Source organism: Tamandua tetradactyla, chromosome 24 (genome assembly GCF_023851605.1).
Source record: "Tamandua tetradactyla isolate mTamTet1 chromosome 24, mTamTet1.pri, whole genome shotgun sequence".
Classification (NCBI taxonomy): domain Eukaryota; kingdom Metazoa; phylum Chordata; class Mammalia; order Pilosa; family Myrmecophagidae; genus Tamandua; species Tamandua tetradactyla.
This window is the reverse complement of record NC_135350.1, coordinates 10,449,369-10,469,638: the sequence shown is the minus strand read 5'-3', so window position 1 is coordinate 10,469,638 and position 20,270 is coordinate 10,449,369. Positions and strand designations below refer to the sequence as shown.

Below are 20,270 nucleotides of genomic sequence, written 5' to 3'. Positions count from 1 at the left end.
GAACTCACTGGATTTATTCTTTCTAATTTCAGACATCTAAAGACATTTTTTAGGCTCTACAGCCCTCACTACAAAAAAATAGGAAACAGGTCTTGAAAATAAACCTCTGAGTTCTTGCCTACTTTAATTCCTTCTCTAGGTTTGAAGAAATTTTAATATAAGATCTCAAACAATTTATTATTCTCTATACTCAAGCACAATCACTTCCATTGACAGATAACCTGATATTTAACTATATAATAGGCCATTATTTTCTCAATGTACACAGAAGAGACATAGAAAGAATTCATACTTTGTTTAAATGCCCCTCAATTTCTCTTTAAGAAAATGGAAGGGCATAGCCAAAAAAAGAAGAGAGAATTGTAACTTGGATGTACTCCCTTCACCCTGTATTTCTTCTTCACCCTATTTCTATATGCAAAGGCACTTACACCACCAAATGCCCCTATGGCACCAGCATCAACTCATTCCAGAGAAGCACTCAACGGAGACAAAGGTACAGACCTTCAGAGAGGCACCAGCTAGGAGTCAGAGGGAGCAACAGGCATAGAAATGTGTACTCCTGCAAAGCATGACAGCTCCCCGGGAGGACCGGCAGCCACCCCAGAAGCACACTCAAGCACACTCTCGGGGCCAAGCAAGGAACAGAGGGAATCTGCTAGAGCATGCGACTAAACTTATGTTCACGCACATACACACGTATTCTTTCCTCTCTCACAAATGCCTGCTCTTTTACACTGTCCTCCTATACCTAGTCTCACTAGTGTCTCCTACACACGCTCTCACCGTCCCTCACATATACTCAGTCTCTCTCACCTGCTCCCTCTTTCTGTCTCTCACACCCACAATAGCTCATATATAGTTCTCACACATATCGTCTCTCACAGTCTCTTTTTTTACACACACACAATCTCTTGCACAGTCTCTATTATGTAGTTTCTCACACACACCCTCTTTCACTCTCACACACAATCCTCTCCTACTCTCTCACAATCTCTGTTGTGTATACGAAATTTCACACACGCGTACAGACACCCTCTCCTACTGTCTCTCCCCCACACTACCTCTCTCGCAGTCTCTTACGCACACGCACACAACGTCTCTTAGTCTCTCACACACGCCCCACCCCCGCCTCCGTGTTGGCCCCGCCCCCGCCTTGGCCCCGCCCCCGCCCCGGCGGCCGGGGGCGGGGCGAGCCGGTGACAGGAGGAGCCCGGCGGGGCTGGGGCTTCTGGCGCCCAGGCGGGCAGGGCAGGCTCGGGAGGCTCCTGTCAGCGGCAGGCGCGGCGATCCCAGGGCAGCCCTCCGGCACCGGCCGCTGCCTCACGCGTCGCGGCTCGGTCCTCCTGCGACCGTCCCGGGCGGCGAGAGTTGGCGGCGGGATGTGCTCGGCCAGGGAGCTGCTGAGGAGCGGCGGCGGCGGCGGGGAGTGCGACGAGGACGGAGACGCGCCGGCAGGGCAGGCGGCGGCGGGGACCGAGCGGCAGCCCGGGGAGAGCCCGCGGCGGCGCAGGCGGAGGTCGCAGGAGGAGAGCGAGCAGGTGAGCGCCGGGAGGGGCGGCGGCGGCGGCGGCGGGCCCGGCCCGGCCGCGAGCTCAACGCCGAGGCGAAGAGAACTGACCCGGCGGGCGGGCCGCGCCTCGCTGTGCCCCGCGTGGCGCTCTGGTCGCCACCGGGTTCGGGGAAGACGCCTGCTGGGGCGGTTAGACGGCGCGTCCGGGCCGGCCGGCGGAGTGGCGCGTGCGCGGCGGGAAGTGCCGGCCCGGGGTCCTGCGCGGCCCTGCCCCTGCCGTCGGACGGACGGTTCTCGGGCGGGCGCCCCGTATTCTGTGGAAATACCCTCCCAACGGTCCCCTAATCAAAAGCCTTCTGTGTAAACACTTCTCTTTCAACTTCGAGCCCGTATCCCGGTGCTGTATTTTAGGGAACCCGCTGCTCCCCTCCCGCCCTCCATCTTGCATTTCTGAACACACACCCAGACCTGGAGGAGTCGATAGCGTCTCTGTAAGGTGTGGGTGTTTTCTCTAGATCTGCAGTCCGTTTGGCAGGCGTGTGTAGGAGCGAGGTTCACAGTAGATGTCTTGACAGGGACTCTCCTACCAAGTTCGCCGCATGATGGAAACATGAGATCCATCAAGTTAATAGGGTAAGAATCTGGAGTATAGTTGACCCGGGGAATGGGTGGGAGTAGGGAATAGGGAGTTAAGGCTAAAAAAAATGTCAATTTCTGTTTGTGACGATGGAAAAATTTTTGTAAAGGAAGTATGGTGATGGTCGCACAACATTGTGAACTTAACAGCACTGAATTAGAATTTTGAATGTGGTTGAAAGGGGGAATGTTAGGTTGTATATTTGTTACTAGAATAAAAATAAAACCCATGGTACTGCACAACACAGTGAACCCTAAGTTGAACAGTGGTCTGCCGTTAATAGTACAGTGCTAAAAATGTGCTTTATAATTTGTGGTACATTTGATAACGACTGATTTCGTCATTGGTACCCCACCAATGCAAGGTGTTAAATAGTAGGGCGGGGTGTGGGAATCCTGTACTTTATGCATGTTTGTTCTCTAAATCCACAACTTCTCTAATTAAAAAAAAAAAAAGATGAAAAAGCAAGAAAACTGCCTTCATTTGGTACCAAATGGAAAAAAGTATGAGTTCATCCATGATAAGGGAACAGAAAGGTTGAGCAATTTTTGAAACGTTCTGTATTGGATCTCATTAAATAAAGTGTGAGATCAGCTGAGAAGTTTAATAAAAGAAAATGAAGTGTGTGGGGGCAGAACTTGAATTACATATGAGATGAATTTTCAAATACAGTAATTATACCTTCAAAAATGCAAGAGATATGTCAATCTCTTATTAAGAGACTTCATCACATTAAGGGGTAGGAATTCGAATCATCATTTGCCTTTACTACAGTCCATGTTGTTGGGACAATCAATTGATACCTGTCTCCTTTCATCATCTTCCATCTGTCCTTCTTATACTATTTCATAAACTACAATTTCATCACTAAATGTATTAATAGATAAATTATAGCTTCTATTTCAGTATGTTACTTAGAAAACAGAAATAATGGAGTGGCACACACAAAATATCCCTTAGCATTAGGTTTTGTCATACGTGGCGTGAAGTTTTTCATCCTTGTGGTAATAAAAGAGATGGCGACTGAAGCAAATGATTGGTAGCTGGGAGATCTGATTCCCCTCCTGTTGGTTTTCCTGCATTAACTAACTGTAGCATGACTCAATAGCTAAACGGCTTGGTTTCCTTTTACCTAGTTGCTCAACTGGAAAAGGGAAGAGAACAGCAACAGGAAATCACTTGAGGGGAAAGGAGTGCATTTGAGCCAAGATTTTCAAAATAAATTTTCAAATGATTGTAAGGGAGCATGTAATGGACTTCGATTAAGTTTCTATGGACTGCACATCATCGTTATCTCTGGTCTTATCCTAATTGTTTGTGGTACAAAGAAAAAGAATGAAAGGTATATGCTAGAAAACTTTGATATCACTTTGATATCACTTTGCATACCAGCTTCCTTCTTGTATGTTATGAAAATTCATTTTTCTATGTTTCTTTGAAAATATGTTATTTTATATTTATTTCATGATTTATTTTATATCATCTAAGCCTACATACACAATAATTGAAAGCTGTCTGAAAATATGATGCTTTTTCCACCTTTTTAAGCATCAAGGAACTTCTTATCAAGAAGTTAAAAATAAAAAAAATAGTGAAACTCAACAAATTTCTGTGATAACTTAGTTCTAGGTAAAATTATCACAAAGTCTTATTATCTAGCTTTTTCAGGTTTTGCGAATGATATTTAAACTTTTTATGCCCTTCCTTGCAGCGATGGTAGAAATGAACTTTGCAGATATGAAAGTATTTATGGGAGAAGTAAATGAAGCTAACTATAAAACACATCCCAAAGAGTCATTTTGTTTAGTTTTTTTTTCTAAAGGGAATTTTTGTTATTGTTTATTCGTTTGTTTTCTTGGTTTTTTAGGGACACATGGACTTCAAATTACAAATGGATTATTTTTGAAGAATTGGTTTATAAGCTCATTATTTAGTTTGTCAAGTGAACTTTTCCATAGAGATGATGATATAAACAGGACATAACTAAAACTAATCAGCTGGAAATGAGGCAGAGGCCATCTTCCTGCTGTTTGTTCAGTTTAGCACTCTCGCTTGGTATTCCAGGGTCTTTAGTTGCCTCATGAATGTTGGGCGGGAGTAGTGGCAGGAGCAGCCTAGGCTCCTTCATATTTGGGTCAGGGCTATGGTGGTATGGTTTTGAACTCAGTTCCAGTGGCCAGGAGCTCCTATAACTCTTTCAGTGATTTTGTGAACACCTAATATTCTAAGTTAAATCCCTTTCTGTTTCTGCTCTTACCTGATAATTTATTGCTGCAGGTTTCTTCCTTATGCTTTTCCACAGGTTAAAGGCTCCTTCACGCACATCCTTTCCTTTATTGGTTATTCTTGCCACTCCTGTCTTAAAGTCTCATGCCCTTGCCTCAACTAGAAGGCTTTTGTATCAACTTTGACCATCCAGAACCTTTCTTTGGCTCATTGTAATTGTAATGCAAAGTCAAAAGGTATCTGTATTTTGATATTAATTTTATGAAATACTGAAATACTGGTGTTCATGTAGGTATTTTATTAATAACTAAGATATTGTTGGCATCAATTTTTACTATTTATCCTTTGATGTTATTCCATCTGAAAGAAAACCGAAATTCCTCTGATTTTCTGTCCTGAGTAGGATGATAAAAGGTCAAAAAGGCTTGGTTAAATTCAAGTATCCTAGGATGGGAGGAGTCAAGAAAGAATGGCTCAAGATCCTTAGATGAAGAAACCTTGTCAGGTTTAGAGTAGATGTTGGGCCTCTAAGAGACGTGGCAGAGGAGAGAAGCAACCACAGGGGATGCCCAAGGATTGAAGGTATAGGACATCGCTGTCCCACCTGTGTACTGGTAATTATGTACATAAGAGATGATCCAAATATGTTCATGATTATGAATGTCAGGATGTCTTTACGTAAGAGTGTCTTTGCCCTGTTGCATAGCTAAGCAGGTAAACATCTCGAGTCCTGTTTTTATGTGTCTGTAATGTGAATGGCATCTGCGTAGATGTGGCACAGTTTGCAGGCCAGGACCCAAATAACCTAACATGGCCCTCCTTATTTAGAGCATAATGAGGTCCCTATTATCCTTTGGTTGATGTTAAAATTGTTAACTCTAACTTTAAGGTTTTTTTTTTCTTAATTATTGAAGTAATATGTACTTTGAAAAGTATAAAAATATAGAAAGATCTAAAGAAGAAAACAAAAGCAATTGAAATCTCACTCTAAGTAATATTATAATATAAAATATTTGATATTATTTATATATATAGCTCTGTTCATGTGTATACTCATACATTAACATGTTTTAAAGTAAATATAACTCTGCATCTTGTTTATCTACTAACATATAGTATCATTTTCCCTAGCTATCAAAATTTTTTTGTAAAAACTATTTATAGGGCTGCCTAACAATCCATTTGCCTAGCACTATATATTTAAGTTTCTTGAAACTTTTTTTCTATATAATGCTGTAAATGAAAATCTTCACTCCATGGTTCTTCCTTGGACTAGATTCCTAGAAGTAGAAGAACTAGATCAATGAGTCAAACTCTCTGAAGCCTCTTGAAATATCCTAGGATTGCATTCAAAACAGATTGTAACAATGTGTACTTCCAGCATCAGTATGTAAGAGTGCCGATTGGAAACCATCCATGCCAGTGTTATAGTTTGAATGTTATAGTTTATAGATTAATCTTTGCCAATTTAGTAGGCACAGCTATATCTTGTTGTAAGACACTACTAGAGAGGTTTATACTAAACCATTTGTATATTTATTGGAAATCTGTATTTCTTTTTAATCTTGCTTTTGAACATTTTTTTTCTTTTGGCATATTAGTATTTTTCTTAATAATTTGAAAGATTTTTAAATTATAAGGATATTAACCCCTTTTCCTGCTCACTATATGTTTATAATTTTGTTTATGATGTTTTAAATTTAGAAATGCTTTGCATTTTTATTAGCAAAAAGAATTTCTCTTTTGGTAATTTCATACACACATGTACACACACATATCTATATTTATTTGTTTAGGATATTCTTTCCAATCATACAATCAGTTAAATATTTACTTACTTTTTTTGTTTATGTATATGTTTATGATTTTATTTTTCTACTTTTATATATTTGATCTCTTTAGAATGATTTTGTATATTGTGTTAGTTATGTAGTTAATCTTAATTATTTTTCTGATCATTGAATAATTACTTTCTCCCTTGGTTTGCAATCATTTATAGTATTTATATGTAATAAAGTCTGTATTAAGTTTTGTTCTAGTTTGCTAGCTGCCAGAATGCAACACACCAGAGACAGATTGGCTTTTAATAAAAGGGGATTTATTTCATTAGTTCTTTAAAGGAAAGGCAGCTAACTTTCAACTGAGGTTCTTTCTTATGTGGAAAGGCACAAGGTGATCTCTGCTGGCCTTCTCTCCAGGCCTTTGGGTTCCAACAACTTTCCCGGGGTGATTTCTTTCTGCATCTCCAAAGACCAGGGCTGAGTTGCGAGTGCTGAGATGAGGTATGCTGAGCTACTTGGACTGTGCTACCTTGAACTCTCTCATTTAAGCACCAGCCAATTAAATCAAACATCATTACAGCAGGCACACCTCTTAGCTGACTGCAGATGTAATGAGCAACAGATAGAGGTTCACGTACCGTTGGCTCATGTCCACAGCAACAGGATTAGGTACCTTCACCTCGCCAAGTTGACAACTGAATCTAACTACCACAAGTTTTTATATTATTGTTGGTACTGAGAAAGGGATTTGTTTTCACATCATGTATTGTTGCTGCTGGTTTCTAGTTATTGATTTTAGTATGTTTAAATTTTATCTGGCTACCTTCTAATACTAATAAGCACTAATACATTTAGACTTGATTCATTTTCATTTCTTTGGTATATAATCATCTTGTCTATAGATAAGATACTTTTATTTCCTTTCAAGTGGTAATGCCTCATTTTTATTTCTTCCCTTTTGCAATACCTGAAATTTTCAGGACAATGCTTGATTCATAAATATTTGCTAAATAAATAAATCAAGTAATCTCTATAAAGCATTTATCAAACTCTGTTCCACCCAGTTATCTGAAAAAAAACAAAAAAGAGAGAAGCAGGGATCCTGTGCTTTTCTTTTTTTTTTTTTTATGCTGTATGGTGGGGGTCACATTTCGGTTTTTTTCCATGTGAGTATCCCGTTATCGCAGCACCATTTGTTGAATTTGTTTCTTTGTTTTCTTGTTTGTTTTGGGGAAGTGCATGAAGCCAGGTCTCCTGTTTGACAGGTGAGAATTCTACCACTGAACTAGCCTTGCACCTCCCTGTGCTTTCTTTTTGGTCTGTCATTACAAATATAATAAATAGTACAGTTTCTAGATCCAGATACCTTGATTTGAATCCTGACTCTGCCACTTACTAATTGTAACTTTGGGCAAATTAATTAACCTCTCTGGGCTTTGGTTTCTTCGACTGGATAATGGGAATAATAATTGTATCAATTTCATAGAATTGTTGGGAGGATTACATGAGTTAATAACATATGTTAAGTGAGTAAAGCAATCCCTAGCACATGGTAAGCATGCAAGTCTTAGTTGTGATCAGTGTGATCAGTAGAATCTTATTTTCAACCAGAGCCCTAACTGAAAAGATAATTGGAAAATGTAGTTTTAAGGATTTCCAGTTTTTACAGTTAGAAAGCGCCCTAGGTGAAAGGTAGAATAGAACAGAGCTCCTCAACTTCAGTGTGCATACTGATCATGTTGGGATCTTGTTGATGCATATTCTGACTCACTTGGTCTGCGTAGTGCCTAAGATCACTCACAGGTTCCCAACTGGTACTGATGCTGTGCCCAAGAAACACACTTTAAGTGGCAAAGGTAGAGGGTTTATAAACAAGCCAATGTATAATATTCACCATACTTGCCCTTCAACGTGTTATCAATTACAGATATATGTATAAGGAAGTTATTTAACTGTTCCCTCAAAAAAGTGTGTATTTGAATTCTTGGTAACGTGTGAAAAGTCAACAGTTTTCCCCAAGCCAAGTAATTTGTTCGAAGTCCTACATCTAACTACTATTAAAGCATATAAGAACCCAGGTTATCTTAACTCTCCAGCCAAGTGTTTTTTTCCATATGATAGGAGAGAGAGTCTCTGACAAATCTGCTGCCCTACCTTAGGTTATGTACTCCCGGTTCCGTTTGAATCTTTCTAAAAGCAGTTAACAAGCAATACTGTAAGAAGGGCTACACATGTATTCAGGTGACTTTACCTATCAACTTAATCTCATCTTGTTCCTAGGACATTTCAGTCACTCGAATTACTCTGGAGAATTTTACCTATGGTAGGCATCTTTTATTCATTTTTTAAACATTATACAGAGTGGGAGCTCTAAATCACAGGTTTTCAACTGGGTGAAATTTTGCCCCCAGTGGGATATTTGCAATGTCTGGAGACAGAGTTGATTGTAGCAATCTGTGTGGGGGGTGGAGTTGCTGTTGGCATCTAATGGGTACAGGCCTGGGTTGCTAATAAGCATCCTATAAGCAAAGAACAGTCCCCCACAATAAAAATTATCTGCACCCAACTTTCTATAGTGCTAGTTTAAAAACTACTCCAAATATATGAGATTTACAGTGGTTTGAGTTGTCAAGAATAATTACTCTCCTAATGATATTCCAATAGATAAGTAATTTTCTTGAAGCCTACGTTCCAAATTGTAATCTCCCCATTGACCTTTTCTCTGTCTCTTTTTCTACAGCTCTTTATATATGACTGTATTACATCTCCCTCTCACGTTCCTATCTGTCCCTCTTTTCCTGCTACTATCTCCTTTCCATCACTCACTCCCTCATTGCCTTTTATTCTTCCCCATTCATCTCAGCCACTTTCTCTTTTTCTCCATCTTCTTCTTCAATTCCCTTGCCCTACCACCAACACCTTTTCTCTCCTTCCATAGAAGCTGAGCATTATGAAATGATGAAAGAGGTTTGGAAGTCTGATCATTCTAAATTTGAATCCTGGTTTTACTACTTCTAGGCTTGGGATCCTAACTACTTAATCTCTCAGAGACTCAGTTTCCTCATTGAAATGAGTATAATGCCATCTACCTCTTAAAGTTCTTATGTGGATTCAGTGAAATTTGTATACAGAATGGCTGGCATATAGTAGACCTTCAAAAACTATTAGCTCCCTCACATTGTCTCTCACTTTTTCTCTCGTTTTCTTATTATTTCCCTCAACTAACCACATTATAGAACTGTATTTTTAGTTCATGTAGTTTTCACATTTATTGAATAAATATTATTTATTTGTTGAATAAGTGTTAAGATTTCCTAATCTAAAAATCAAGTAAGTTAAGTGTTTCATATTTCTCTAAGAAAAAAAATAAATCCACCAATCTAAATTAATCTACTTTTTGGTAGATCTTCAGTTGATTTTTTTGCCCTTCTGTAGGTCAGTGATCCTTAGTAGAAGAGTGTACACCTTCCCACCTAGAAGTCATCTCACGGGAAGTGGTACAGTAGGGTTAAAGAGAAAAACTAAAAGTTACATGGCATCAGCCTTGACCAAAGAGGCATAAATAGAAACTGTGTATCTGTCTTCACTTTCTTTAAGCCTCTGCCTCATATCTTCCTTTTCTGTCTTCTTCTCTGAAGTTAACAATCATATCTTGCAGTGCGGTTGCATAGCTTCAAAAACCTTGAGAATCTTTACTAGTAATATGTTGTTTCAACAAATACGTGTATGTATGTGCCCCACAGACACTTAAGGGAATTGATAAGATATTCAGAGACTAGTTTCATTTGAGGAGAAGAACTGAATTTCCAGTTAACTTGATGCAGGAGATACTTTCTATCTTATGGTCTAATTTTTCCTCGTTTCCAGTGTTTGTATGTTTCTTCTCCATTTAACCTATAGGCAGCCATGCCTTATCTTGGCATGGTAAGAGGAAATGATTGATTTTTTGTTGTTGTTTCTTATGACAACAACTGCAGCTTATCAGAGTTCTGATGAAAGAGGAAGCATGGTATATTTTGAACTTAATGGAAATAAAGGATAAAATAAAAGAACATTATTAAAAATTAATATCAAAACACAATATTAAGAAAATTAAATCTGTTTTGTTTGTGGTTTTTACTATATTTCCTTTGACTTAATTCTTTTTAACATCTGTATTTGACAGGTTTTATTTTCTTTGCATTTATTCCAATCGATCAAAAACAATCACTTTTTGTTTATTACACTCTGGATGAAAATTTTACTTGAATGTGTGCAGATGTCTGCAGAGGCAGGGAATTTAAGTGTGATGTCTTGTGAATTGCAAATTCCATCATTCTAATTGAATTCAGGTTTCCTTATCCATGGTTTTCAGAGAACTAGGTGATACTCATTGATTGTATCCATTCTCTCAAAAAAATATTTTCCCCCTTTATTGGTTCATATAGTTTAATGGGAGATAAGTGTGAAAGAATGCTGTACCTTTTTACTTAATTATATATGAGAAATTATAGTGTTATAAATTATTTAATGTTGTGGTTAGGTGAAACTTTATGTAGCTAATAAATCTTTATAATTTACATCATTTTTGAACATTTTGTAGAAAATGAAAACTTAATTACACTGTGTCCAATAAGAAGGAAAATATGTCCAGCCTCACCAGAAATAAAAGAAATGCAAATTAAAGCATGTAGGAATAACTTTTCATCTGTCAGCTGACAAAAATTAAAAAGATTAGTGGTTTGGGATTAGAGAAGCAGTGTATGATATAAGAAGACACTAAAGTTAGACGTACAGCTTGGTTCAGTCTTTCTGAAGGGCAATCTGTTATCAAACCCCATAAAGTAGATGATATTACCCCCACTTTAAAGAAGAAAAACTGAAGCACAAGGAGTAACATACTAAAAGTATCACAGCTAGTAAGTTTTCAGAATTGAGGTTCTAACCCAAGCTTAAAACCCAAGATCTTACTCACCAAACCAGTACTGGATTATGAAATCAATTTAATGTATGGTGATTAAAACAGAATAGAAATTGTTGGAGTTCATCACACATGTATGTGTGTCATTTTATGGAGCTATAGTTTGTATGTATTGGGTCAAAATATACAATTATTTCTTATTGTGAATCATGGTCAAAATCACTGCACTAGCACAGCCAGTTCACTTCTGTCAAAGTCTCCACCTGAAATTCTGTTTCCCCTGAATCTTCCCTTGGCAGTTCATCATCACCTAAACTGTTACCTACTCAGAAATCCCAGTTCTGACTTGTCTATGAAAAGAAACCCCCACCCCATCTTCCTCTATCCTGTTATACTGTTTATTTTCCTCATAGCTCTTCTTACCATTTGGAATTACCTCATTTATTTATTTTTAACATATATATTCTCTGTTTTCCATTCTCTCATTAACCCTCTCCACACCCATGCTAAAACATGACCTCCATGAGGGCAGACATCACATTGTATGGCAAATGCTTAAGAAAATTATTATGGCATCTCTGAGCTGGCTTAGAGTCTATCAACACTTCTATCCAAAAAGATACTGCTGGTAAAAAAAAAGCTCAATTGATGTCTTTGCTGAAGTAATGTGGCTTTGCAGGGGAACTTACCAACACAGTGTTGAAGAGGAAGAAACTTGGTCTTTGTGTATAATAGGAACATATTCTCTTGTCAGAATCAACAGAAAATGGACTAGTGGTGATAGTTGTGCATTGAGCTAATGAACCTGTGAAACATTTGTAAGAAGTTAGGCAAAGATTGCATTACTTGATATGTTATACTTAAAAATCACACAATATGAGAAAGATGAAAGACTAACAGACATAGGATCTTGGGATTTTAACCCGTATTAATTTATAAGACTGGCCCAAATTTTCAACTTTGTTTTATATTTTTCTTGAACTGAATACAGGAAAGATAGTAAATGAAGCCCAGAGCTAATATAAGTTAAAATTCAGATTGACCATTGTAATAATGACAAAGTTAAAAGATAATTTTTTTTAAAAAGTAAATTCATGACTTATTAAAGTTTTTTATTTAACTGGTTATTAATAAGGGAACCAAGTAAAGGTTGCAACTGGTCCAAAGGAGAAATCAAAGAACCAAAAATGTATATGAGTAAAGAAATATTGAAATTTGATATACAAATGGACAAAAACTGGCTTTTTTAACGGGCAAAGGGAGAGTAGTCAACTAAACCTGCACTGGAACAAAATTTGTTTGTATGCCTATAGATAAGAATTATTTTGCATTATCTGTTATCATCTACAGATTTGTAAAACAGCTCAAGAGCAAGAACTCCAGGCAGTGTTCTAAACAATGCATAGTTGTTCATTGGAGATACCCCAAGTTTTTGCTTATTCTAAATTTTCTTATGGTAATAAACAGAGAAAGATCATTTCTAAAATTTGCTGTACATAATAGTTTAATTTGTGGATAGTGAAAGTACTTGATCTCTCCCTTTATGGTTTTGTGGTGTGTGTGTGTGTCTGTGCAGAAAATATTAATTATATTTCTGTCTTCTCCCCAGGACATATTGAATGCATACATTCAATGCATATGTAAAAATGCATGGTTTATTTACATGTGGAAAGCATGGATTGATTTCTTAGTTCTTTCTGTTAAGTTATGCACCTAAAATTAACTTGTTACTAAATTCACTCCTGAAAAATAAGTTTTGACAGTAACAAGATTGCTGCTCCATGGGTTCCATATCTTTGTCTATTTATTATTTAGCACACAAATACTAATTGCTTGTTCATGTTATCCTAACATATTTTCTACATATGTTGATTGGCCATTGGTTTAAAAGATAACTGTCTACTGAAGCATTTCACAGGAGTGTAGAAGCACATCTAGTTAAGCTTTTCAATTTAAAGAAGGGCAAGAGTGAAGTGATTTCTTCAGAGAGAATTAATCATTTAGCATGATCATCATTAGTAGCAATAAAAACACCCAATATAATATACAAAGTAAATATACAAAAGAAAAAATAAAAGAAAATACCAAACTTTTCAGTATGAATTATTTAACAGAAACATAATGAAAAGTTTGTAATGATTCTGTTTCTAGATGTGTGGTAGTTTGGTGCTGTATGGTACTGCAGGAGAATATGTTCTTAAATTTAATCCATTCCTGTGGTTGTGAGCCCATTGTAAGTAGGACCCTTTGATGAGGTTACCACCGTTAAGGTGTGGCCCACCTCAGTTAGGATGGGTCTCAGTCTTATTACTGGAGTCCTTTATAAAGGGAAATGAGATTCAGACAGAGGGAACAACCAAAAGCTGAACATCAAACATCACTGGAACCCGGAAGAGAAGGGAAAGACCACGAGACACTGCCATATGCCTCATCATTAGATGAGGATTGCCAGAAGCCAGCCCAGAACACCGCAGTCTTCAGGAGAAAGTATTGCCTAGATATAATGCTTTGCTTTGGACTTTCTCTTGATTTCAAAACCATGAGCTAATAAATTCTCATTGTTTAACCCAATCCAGTTTGTGGTATTTGTTTTAGTAACCAAGGAAGCTAAAGCAAGATGATGATATTTTCTCTTTGGAATTTAATTGATTAGCTATCTGAGAATTGAATTCTTTGGGTATTCCAAGTTTGACTACTATTTTAAGACTTCAGTTACTCAGACAATATGGTCATATACTTAAGAGTGTTTTCTTTCTCCATTTACATTGTATTAAATGCCAATTGCTTTAACAACTGATTGTAGCAATTGTATTATAGACAGTTTTCTATATTAATTGTTTGGTTTTTTACTTAACTTTCTAGCTAACATATATTTTCTTTTTTTTTTTTTTTTTTTACATGGGCAGGCACCAGGAATCGAACCCGGGTCCTCTGGCATGGCAGGAAAGCATTCTTGCCTGCTGAGTCACCGTGGCCTGCCCAACATATACTTTCTTGATAGCTTTTCAGCCATTCATTTAAAAAATGTGTTGAGCTTCTCCTATATTCAGGCACTGTTCTAGGTACTGAGATACAAAGAAACAAACAAAAATAGCCCACATCTTTCTGCTCATAAATCTTACAGTGTAGTTTGTAGAGACAGACAATGAATAAATGAACTAGTGAATCCATGAAAAAAGCAGGAAAGGAAGATTAGAAGTGTGGACAGGGGATGGGATTAAAATTTTAAATATGGTCCTTTTGGAAGGGCTCATTGAGGTAATTTGAGCAGAGACCTAAAGGAAGTGAGAATTTCTTATTTAATCGTGCCTCTCCTTTTGTTTTGACTCCTCAGGAGGGCAAAGTCAAATTTGAGGTTCAAACTTAGTAATTGTGGTAACATATCTCTTCTGAATCTAGATTCTCAATTCTTTCTCACCCATCCCATTTGCCTATTGTCTATATTTTATTACTGTCTTATTTTTTTTGCTCCCATTGTAAGAAAATTCACATCCTTTATGGAAAGATGAGAGAAAAAAGTAAATCATTATGAACTTATTTCAGTTAGCAAATTATTCTTTTAAAAAATATGTTTCTTTAAAAGGATTATATGACATGCCTCATAATGAATTTGTTTAAATATTTTTATTTCTTTTTAATACCTGGTTTGGTTCCTTTGTAATAAGAGATTTAGAGGTTTGATTTCTCAGCCTCACAAAGGGGTGAGGATGAGAAAAAGAATGCAAGTTATTAAGAACAAAACACTTTTTAAACAAAAGGTATTTTTCAATAAACTTTTGCACAGTTTATTGGAAAGGGCTAAGAATTTGTAGCCAGAAGATTCCTGGGTTCAAACCCTGGTGAACTATGTGATTTAGGGGAAGTAATTTCACCTGTAGTCTAATAATACACACCTTAAGGTATTTTTTATGAGTGACAAATTCTTGGAATATATGTGTTTAATAAGTTCATTGAACCGATGGCTGAAAAGTAAATGGAAATGGAGAAAAATGTTTAAAAATAGAAAAAAAGTTTAAATTAAAACTGCAGGGACTCTTTTTCTGAAGAAATTACAAATATTTCACTACAATTTTCTGTTGGCCAGGGTATGATTTAAAAAGTGAGTCTTTAGCACATGAACCATATAAGCATTAATTAAATCATTAGAGTAAGTGAAATCTTCATCCGGAAAAAGTATAAAGTAAGAAGAGAAGATGATCTACAAACAGGCCCCCAAAGAGTTCGAATATACAGGAAATGAGCCAGCAAAAGTAGTCCAAAGAAGATGAAGATCGTGAAGACATCTTGAATGACTAATACGCTTTTTGCTTGTTCTTCTGGGTTTTGCAATCCACTAAGATAGGCGACTTAAAGAAGACCAATTTTAGAACAGAATACAATGAGTTTGATAGTGGTCATGTTGAGTTTGAAGCTCCTACAAAACATCTACTTGGAAATGTTGAATACGCAATTGAGCATGAGTCTGGAAATCTCTCAGTAAGAGGTAATGATTAGAAACATAAGAAGAAAACTGAACTTTTAAATAAAAGTACAGGTCATTTTAGTAAGTGATTGTACAGCAGTGTTTTAATATGATGGTTTGGGTACACATATTTTTCCTTATATAATAAGCAGCTTAATGGCAGGGAATATGGGTTATTTGTTTTGGATACCCCACAGTACTTCCCTTGCTCATGGTAGACATTCAGTAATTATTTGTTGGGTTGAACTAAATTGACTAAAGGGGCTTTTTGCAGGTCTGAATGTTCTGTCAAGGATTGTGAATTATTGAAGCTGGAGTTCAGTAATCAAAGATTAATTCTACTCAGGGAGGACATGATACACATTAAGAACCAGAGTGTGGTTTCCTGAAAGTAAGCAGTTGTCAGTCTGGCAAATCAGTAAGGTCTGTGCAGGCTTGCCACAAGTAGGCCACAACACATCTTGCATAAAATGCAGGTGCACAATCTGGTAAGAGGGAAGGATCATAGCTTTGGAACATAACTGCAGACTTTATATCACAGTAAGCTGAAGACTGCTGGTCATTTTCACTAAGATTAAAACAACTAAGATACTTCCTTATAAGGTTGCTTTATTTTTTCAAAGAATTTCATCCATTAAAAAAATGTCATCAACTCACACACCTTTCTTCATCTACAAGACTGGTTTCCTGCAGATAGGTTAGTGTCATAAATAATAAAATGTAATTAAACTTTTTTCTTTACTTAGTCAAATGACAGGCTGGTAGTAGATGTTTAACTGAATAAGAATTTTACAGCAGTGGCTATTTCAGAGCTAAAAGCAAAAAGTCAGGCAAACCACTCACTGGGTTTTATAAAAAAGTGCAGCATACAAAATAAGAAGCTGTTATTGTGCAGTACACATTATTAATGTGTACCGCATAATCCCAAACATTGTTATATGAGTGGCATTTTCATAGCTTTTTGAAAAACTGTCAGATTCACAAGTACTTTGAATGAGACAAATTTTGTGTGAGTTTTAACTTTGTATGAGACAAAAATCCTATTATAGATCTTAGTAAATAAGTAATGATAAATTAATTTCAAAGGCAACTTAATTCTAACAAGGATGTTCCATATATTTGCATAGGTTTAATATATACTGGCTATGTTTATTTTTATCTTTCCAAATATAATACGAAAAAGATATAACATAAATGAATATAGTTTTCAGAGTTTCATAAAACCATATATCTGTAGTCAAGGTACAAACCTCAAGCTCATGTCCTAAAATTTAGCTTAAAAGAGCATTCACAAAGTCATAAGTAAGTGTTGATGATTCTTTCAATAGATGATGGCCAAGCAACCAGAACTGCAATATCAACGACAGACTCAATGCTTTTCAAAACCAGTCCTCATCTAGTTACTGTCTCAAATTCTAGCTGATATGTCTGATTTTGCAATATTTTTACATTTCTTGGTTTGGTCCTAAAAGGAGATGTGACTTACCTGATAGAACAAATTCCAGAGATCCTGATCTCTGTTGTACTTCTTTTGCCTTAGGAAGAAAAAGGTTTGTGATACAGTATAAAGTCCATTGTGGTACTAAGGTAAATGGATGGGAGGATTTGAAATTATGAACATAGGTTAACCTTAAAAAGAAATAGCAAGGTAAGAGAACGGAAGACAAGATAGAAAAGTGGGAAAGATTTGAAATAATATATGTGAGGAATTGGATGGACAATTATGGAGAGGTGAGTGAAAGGATTTGAAAGTATTAGAGTACCAGGTACACTGAGACAACATGATTTTATAACAAAGCATCAGCACAATTAGATTATTTTCACCAACACTTAGTAGACTTGAAAGAGGAAGAAGAAGGGGGGGCAGGGAGGAAGAAAAAGAAGATGGAGGAGGAGGAAGGAGAGAGAGAAAGGGAGAGTGAAATTCATAATTGATATGGTAGACCAATGGATTCTTAACTGCAAGGAGAAAAAAACAGTCAGAATGGGCTAAATAGATAACTAATCCAGAGGTTTAAAAAACTTGTAACTGATTCTTCCTTAGTGTATATTTTGATGTATTTGTCTATCTTCCACTTCTGTGTGATACTATTTTTATTGGTTTTTCCCAAATGTGAGACTACTGCCCTTTCATAAAAAGGTTACAAGGTCTTTTTCAAAAGAGCTTTCCTTTGGGGAGATTGAATGGAATTGTGAATGGAGGAAATAGAAACAAATTCCGCTTAGTTTTTGGGAGAAGACTTTGCAGTCCCAAAGTGGCTCCAAACTTGTTTCTTTCTACCAATGTTCTTCCTCCTTTTCATCTTTCCATAATTATATTCATTGAAAAATTGTTATCTGTAAAGGCAACATTTCCATGATAGTTGGAGCACATTCTTTTCATGATAGAAGTTCATTGTTCTTTGTTTTCAGTCATTGTTAAGCACATACTACTAGGGCAAGAAAATTTCAGAGTAAAAAGGTAGTTATTGTCTGACCAAATAACTATATTAAGTAAATATAGTTAGGAAAATGAAAGAAAGCAATCTGCTTCTACAGTGTTCTTTGGGCTTAGACTATACACCAAATTCTGTTCCTTGTCTTTTCTTCTGGGATACAGTGGTAGGATTAAGGATTAGACATTCATTTTGGTTTTCATTTTTGGACAAATAAGAAAAATTTTAATCGTGGTCAAATAATAAATATACCAATTGAGACCAGGTCCTATATTGTACAGTAAGTCAAAACAACAAAACCATTTTTAAATGATTTGCTAATTTGCTGAATATAAATAATTTGAGGAAAGAGAAACCGAACTGTGATTAAAAACTATTACAGTAAAACAAGTAGAATATGAATGATCACAGACTGATTCTACTTTTATAAGAAAGCTTATAGCATAGGGCTTTAGAACATGGACTTTGGCCCTTGATTGCTTGAATGCATGTCTTCGCTTTACCAGTTACTATATTTTGATTAAATTACATAATCTTCCTCAGTTTCCTTATCTAGAGTTAATCATGATTCTTGTCTCACCAAGATATTTTTAAGGTTAAAGTACTTTAAAAAAATGACAATGTATAATAGGTATTCAATAATTACTAGCTATTGTTTTTGTTAATAAATGTGTTGAAAATTGCTTAAAGACTTAAAACATTATTTAGTGGCTGTTTTCAGGGCGTATGTGCATTAGAGCATCCTTACATGGAGCTAGCCTTTGGGATAAAGAGGAATGAAAATCAAGAAGTGAGTCTTTGCAGGTGACTAAACGCTGTAGTAAAGATGTTTTTTATAACCTCAGAGCCAGTTTGTGGTATGTGAGTGCTATAAACACCCATCGTATTATATAACAAGATAAAAGCAGTTAACACACTGTTAGAACAGTATCTAACTAATAAATATTTTAAAGCATTGCCCTAAGACTTTTGTTTTGTTTTTGCCAACTCTCCTGATTTAATTTTTTACCAAATCAACTTTTTAAAAATTTATTTATTAATTAAAAAAATAAAGGAACAAAATAAAACAACATACATAATCAGTAATTCACAATATCATCACTTAGTTGCATATCATCATTTCTTAGAACATTTGCATCGATTTAGAAAAAGAAATAAAAAGATAACAGAAAAAGAAATAAAATGATAACAGAGAAAAAAAAGTTATACATACCATACCCCTTACCCCTCGCTGTCATTGATCACTAGCATTTAAACTAAATTCATTTTAGCATTTGTTCCCCCTATTATTTATTTTTATTCCATATGTTCTACTCCTTTGTTGGCCAGGTAGATAAAAGGAGCATCAGACACAAGGTTTTCACAATCACACAGTCACATTGTGACAGCTGTATCATTATTCAATCATCCTCAAGAAACATGGCTACTGGAACACAGCTCTACATTTTCAGACGGTTCCCTCCAGCCTCTCCATAACATCTTGAATAACAAGATGATATCTACTTGATGCATAAGAGTAACCTCCAGGAAAACCTCTTGACTCTGTTTGGAATCTCTCAGCCATTGACACTTTGTCTCATTTCCCTCTTCCCCCTTTTGGTCGAGAAGGTTTTCTCAATCCCTTGATGCTAAGTCTCAGCTCATTCTAGGGTTTTTCTCAGTCCCTTGATGCTGAGTCTCCATTCATTCCAAGATCTCTGTCTCATGTTGCCAGGAAGGTCCACACCCCTGGGAATCATGTCCCACATAGAGAGGGGTAGGGTGGTGAGACTGCTCGTTGTGTTGGCTGGAGAGAGGGGCCACATCTGAGCAACAAAAGAGGCTCTCTTGGGGGTGACTCTTAGGCCTAAATTTTAAGTAGACTTGACCTATCCTTTGCGGGGTTAAGTTTCATATGAACAAACCCCAAGACTGGGGGCTCAGCCTATAGCTTTGGTTGTCCACACTGCTTGTGAGAATATCAAGAATTCAACTTGGGGAAGTTGAATTTCTCCCCATCCTCACCATTCCTCGAAGGGGGCTTTGCAGATGCTTTTCCACTCACTGATCGAATCACTCTGGGATTCATCGAGGTATCACTCTGGACAAAACAACAAAATCTCATGTCCTACCTGAGATTCCAAGTACTTATAGCGTTCAGTCAAACTATCTACATAAGTTGTATTAGGAAATGCACTAGTCAAAATATAAATTTTGTAACAAATACACATTTTTTGCTTTAGTCTCACACAGGAGGTGACATTTTAAAATATTAATTACCATCTATTTTCAATACCCTGCAATATTGACATTCCTTTGTTCTTCCTGATGCAAAAA

General features: G+C 36.7%; 1 protein-coding gene across 2 annotated transcripts in view; it reads left to right on the top strand.

Moving 5' to 3' along the window:
- Nucleotides 1–1,223: 1,223 nt before the first annotated feature.
- The window catches only part of FAM241A (family with sequence similarity 241 member A), a 73,109-nt gene continuing 54,062 nt past the window's right edge, over nt 1,224–20,270 (top strand). For both annotated transcript variants that reach the window (XR_013168254.1, XM_077142542.1), the window contains exon 1: nt 1,224–1,541. Coding sequence is in view for 1 of the 2 variants with exons in the window: in XM_077142542.1 (XP_076998657.1) it covers nt 1,383–1,541 (159 nt within the window). In the remaining variant the exon portion in view is untranslated. The remainder of the gene's footprint in view (nt 1,542–20,270) is intronic.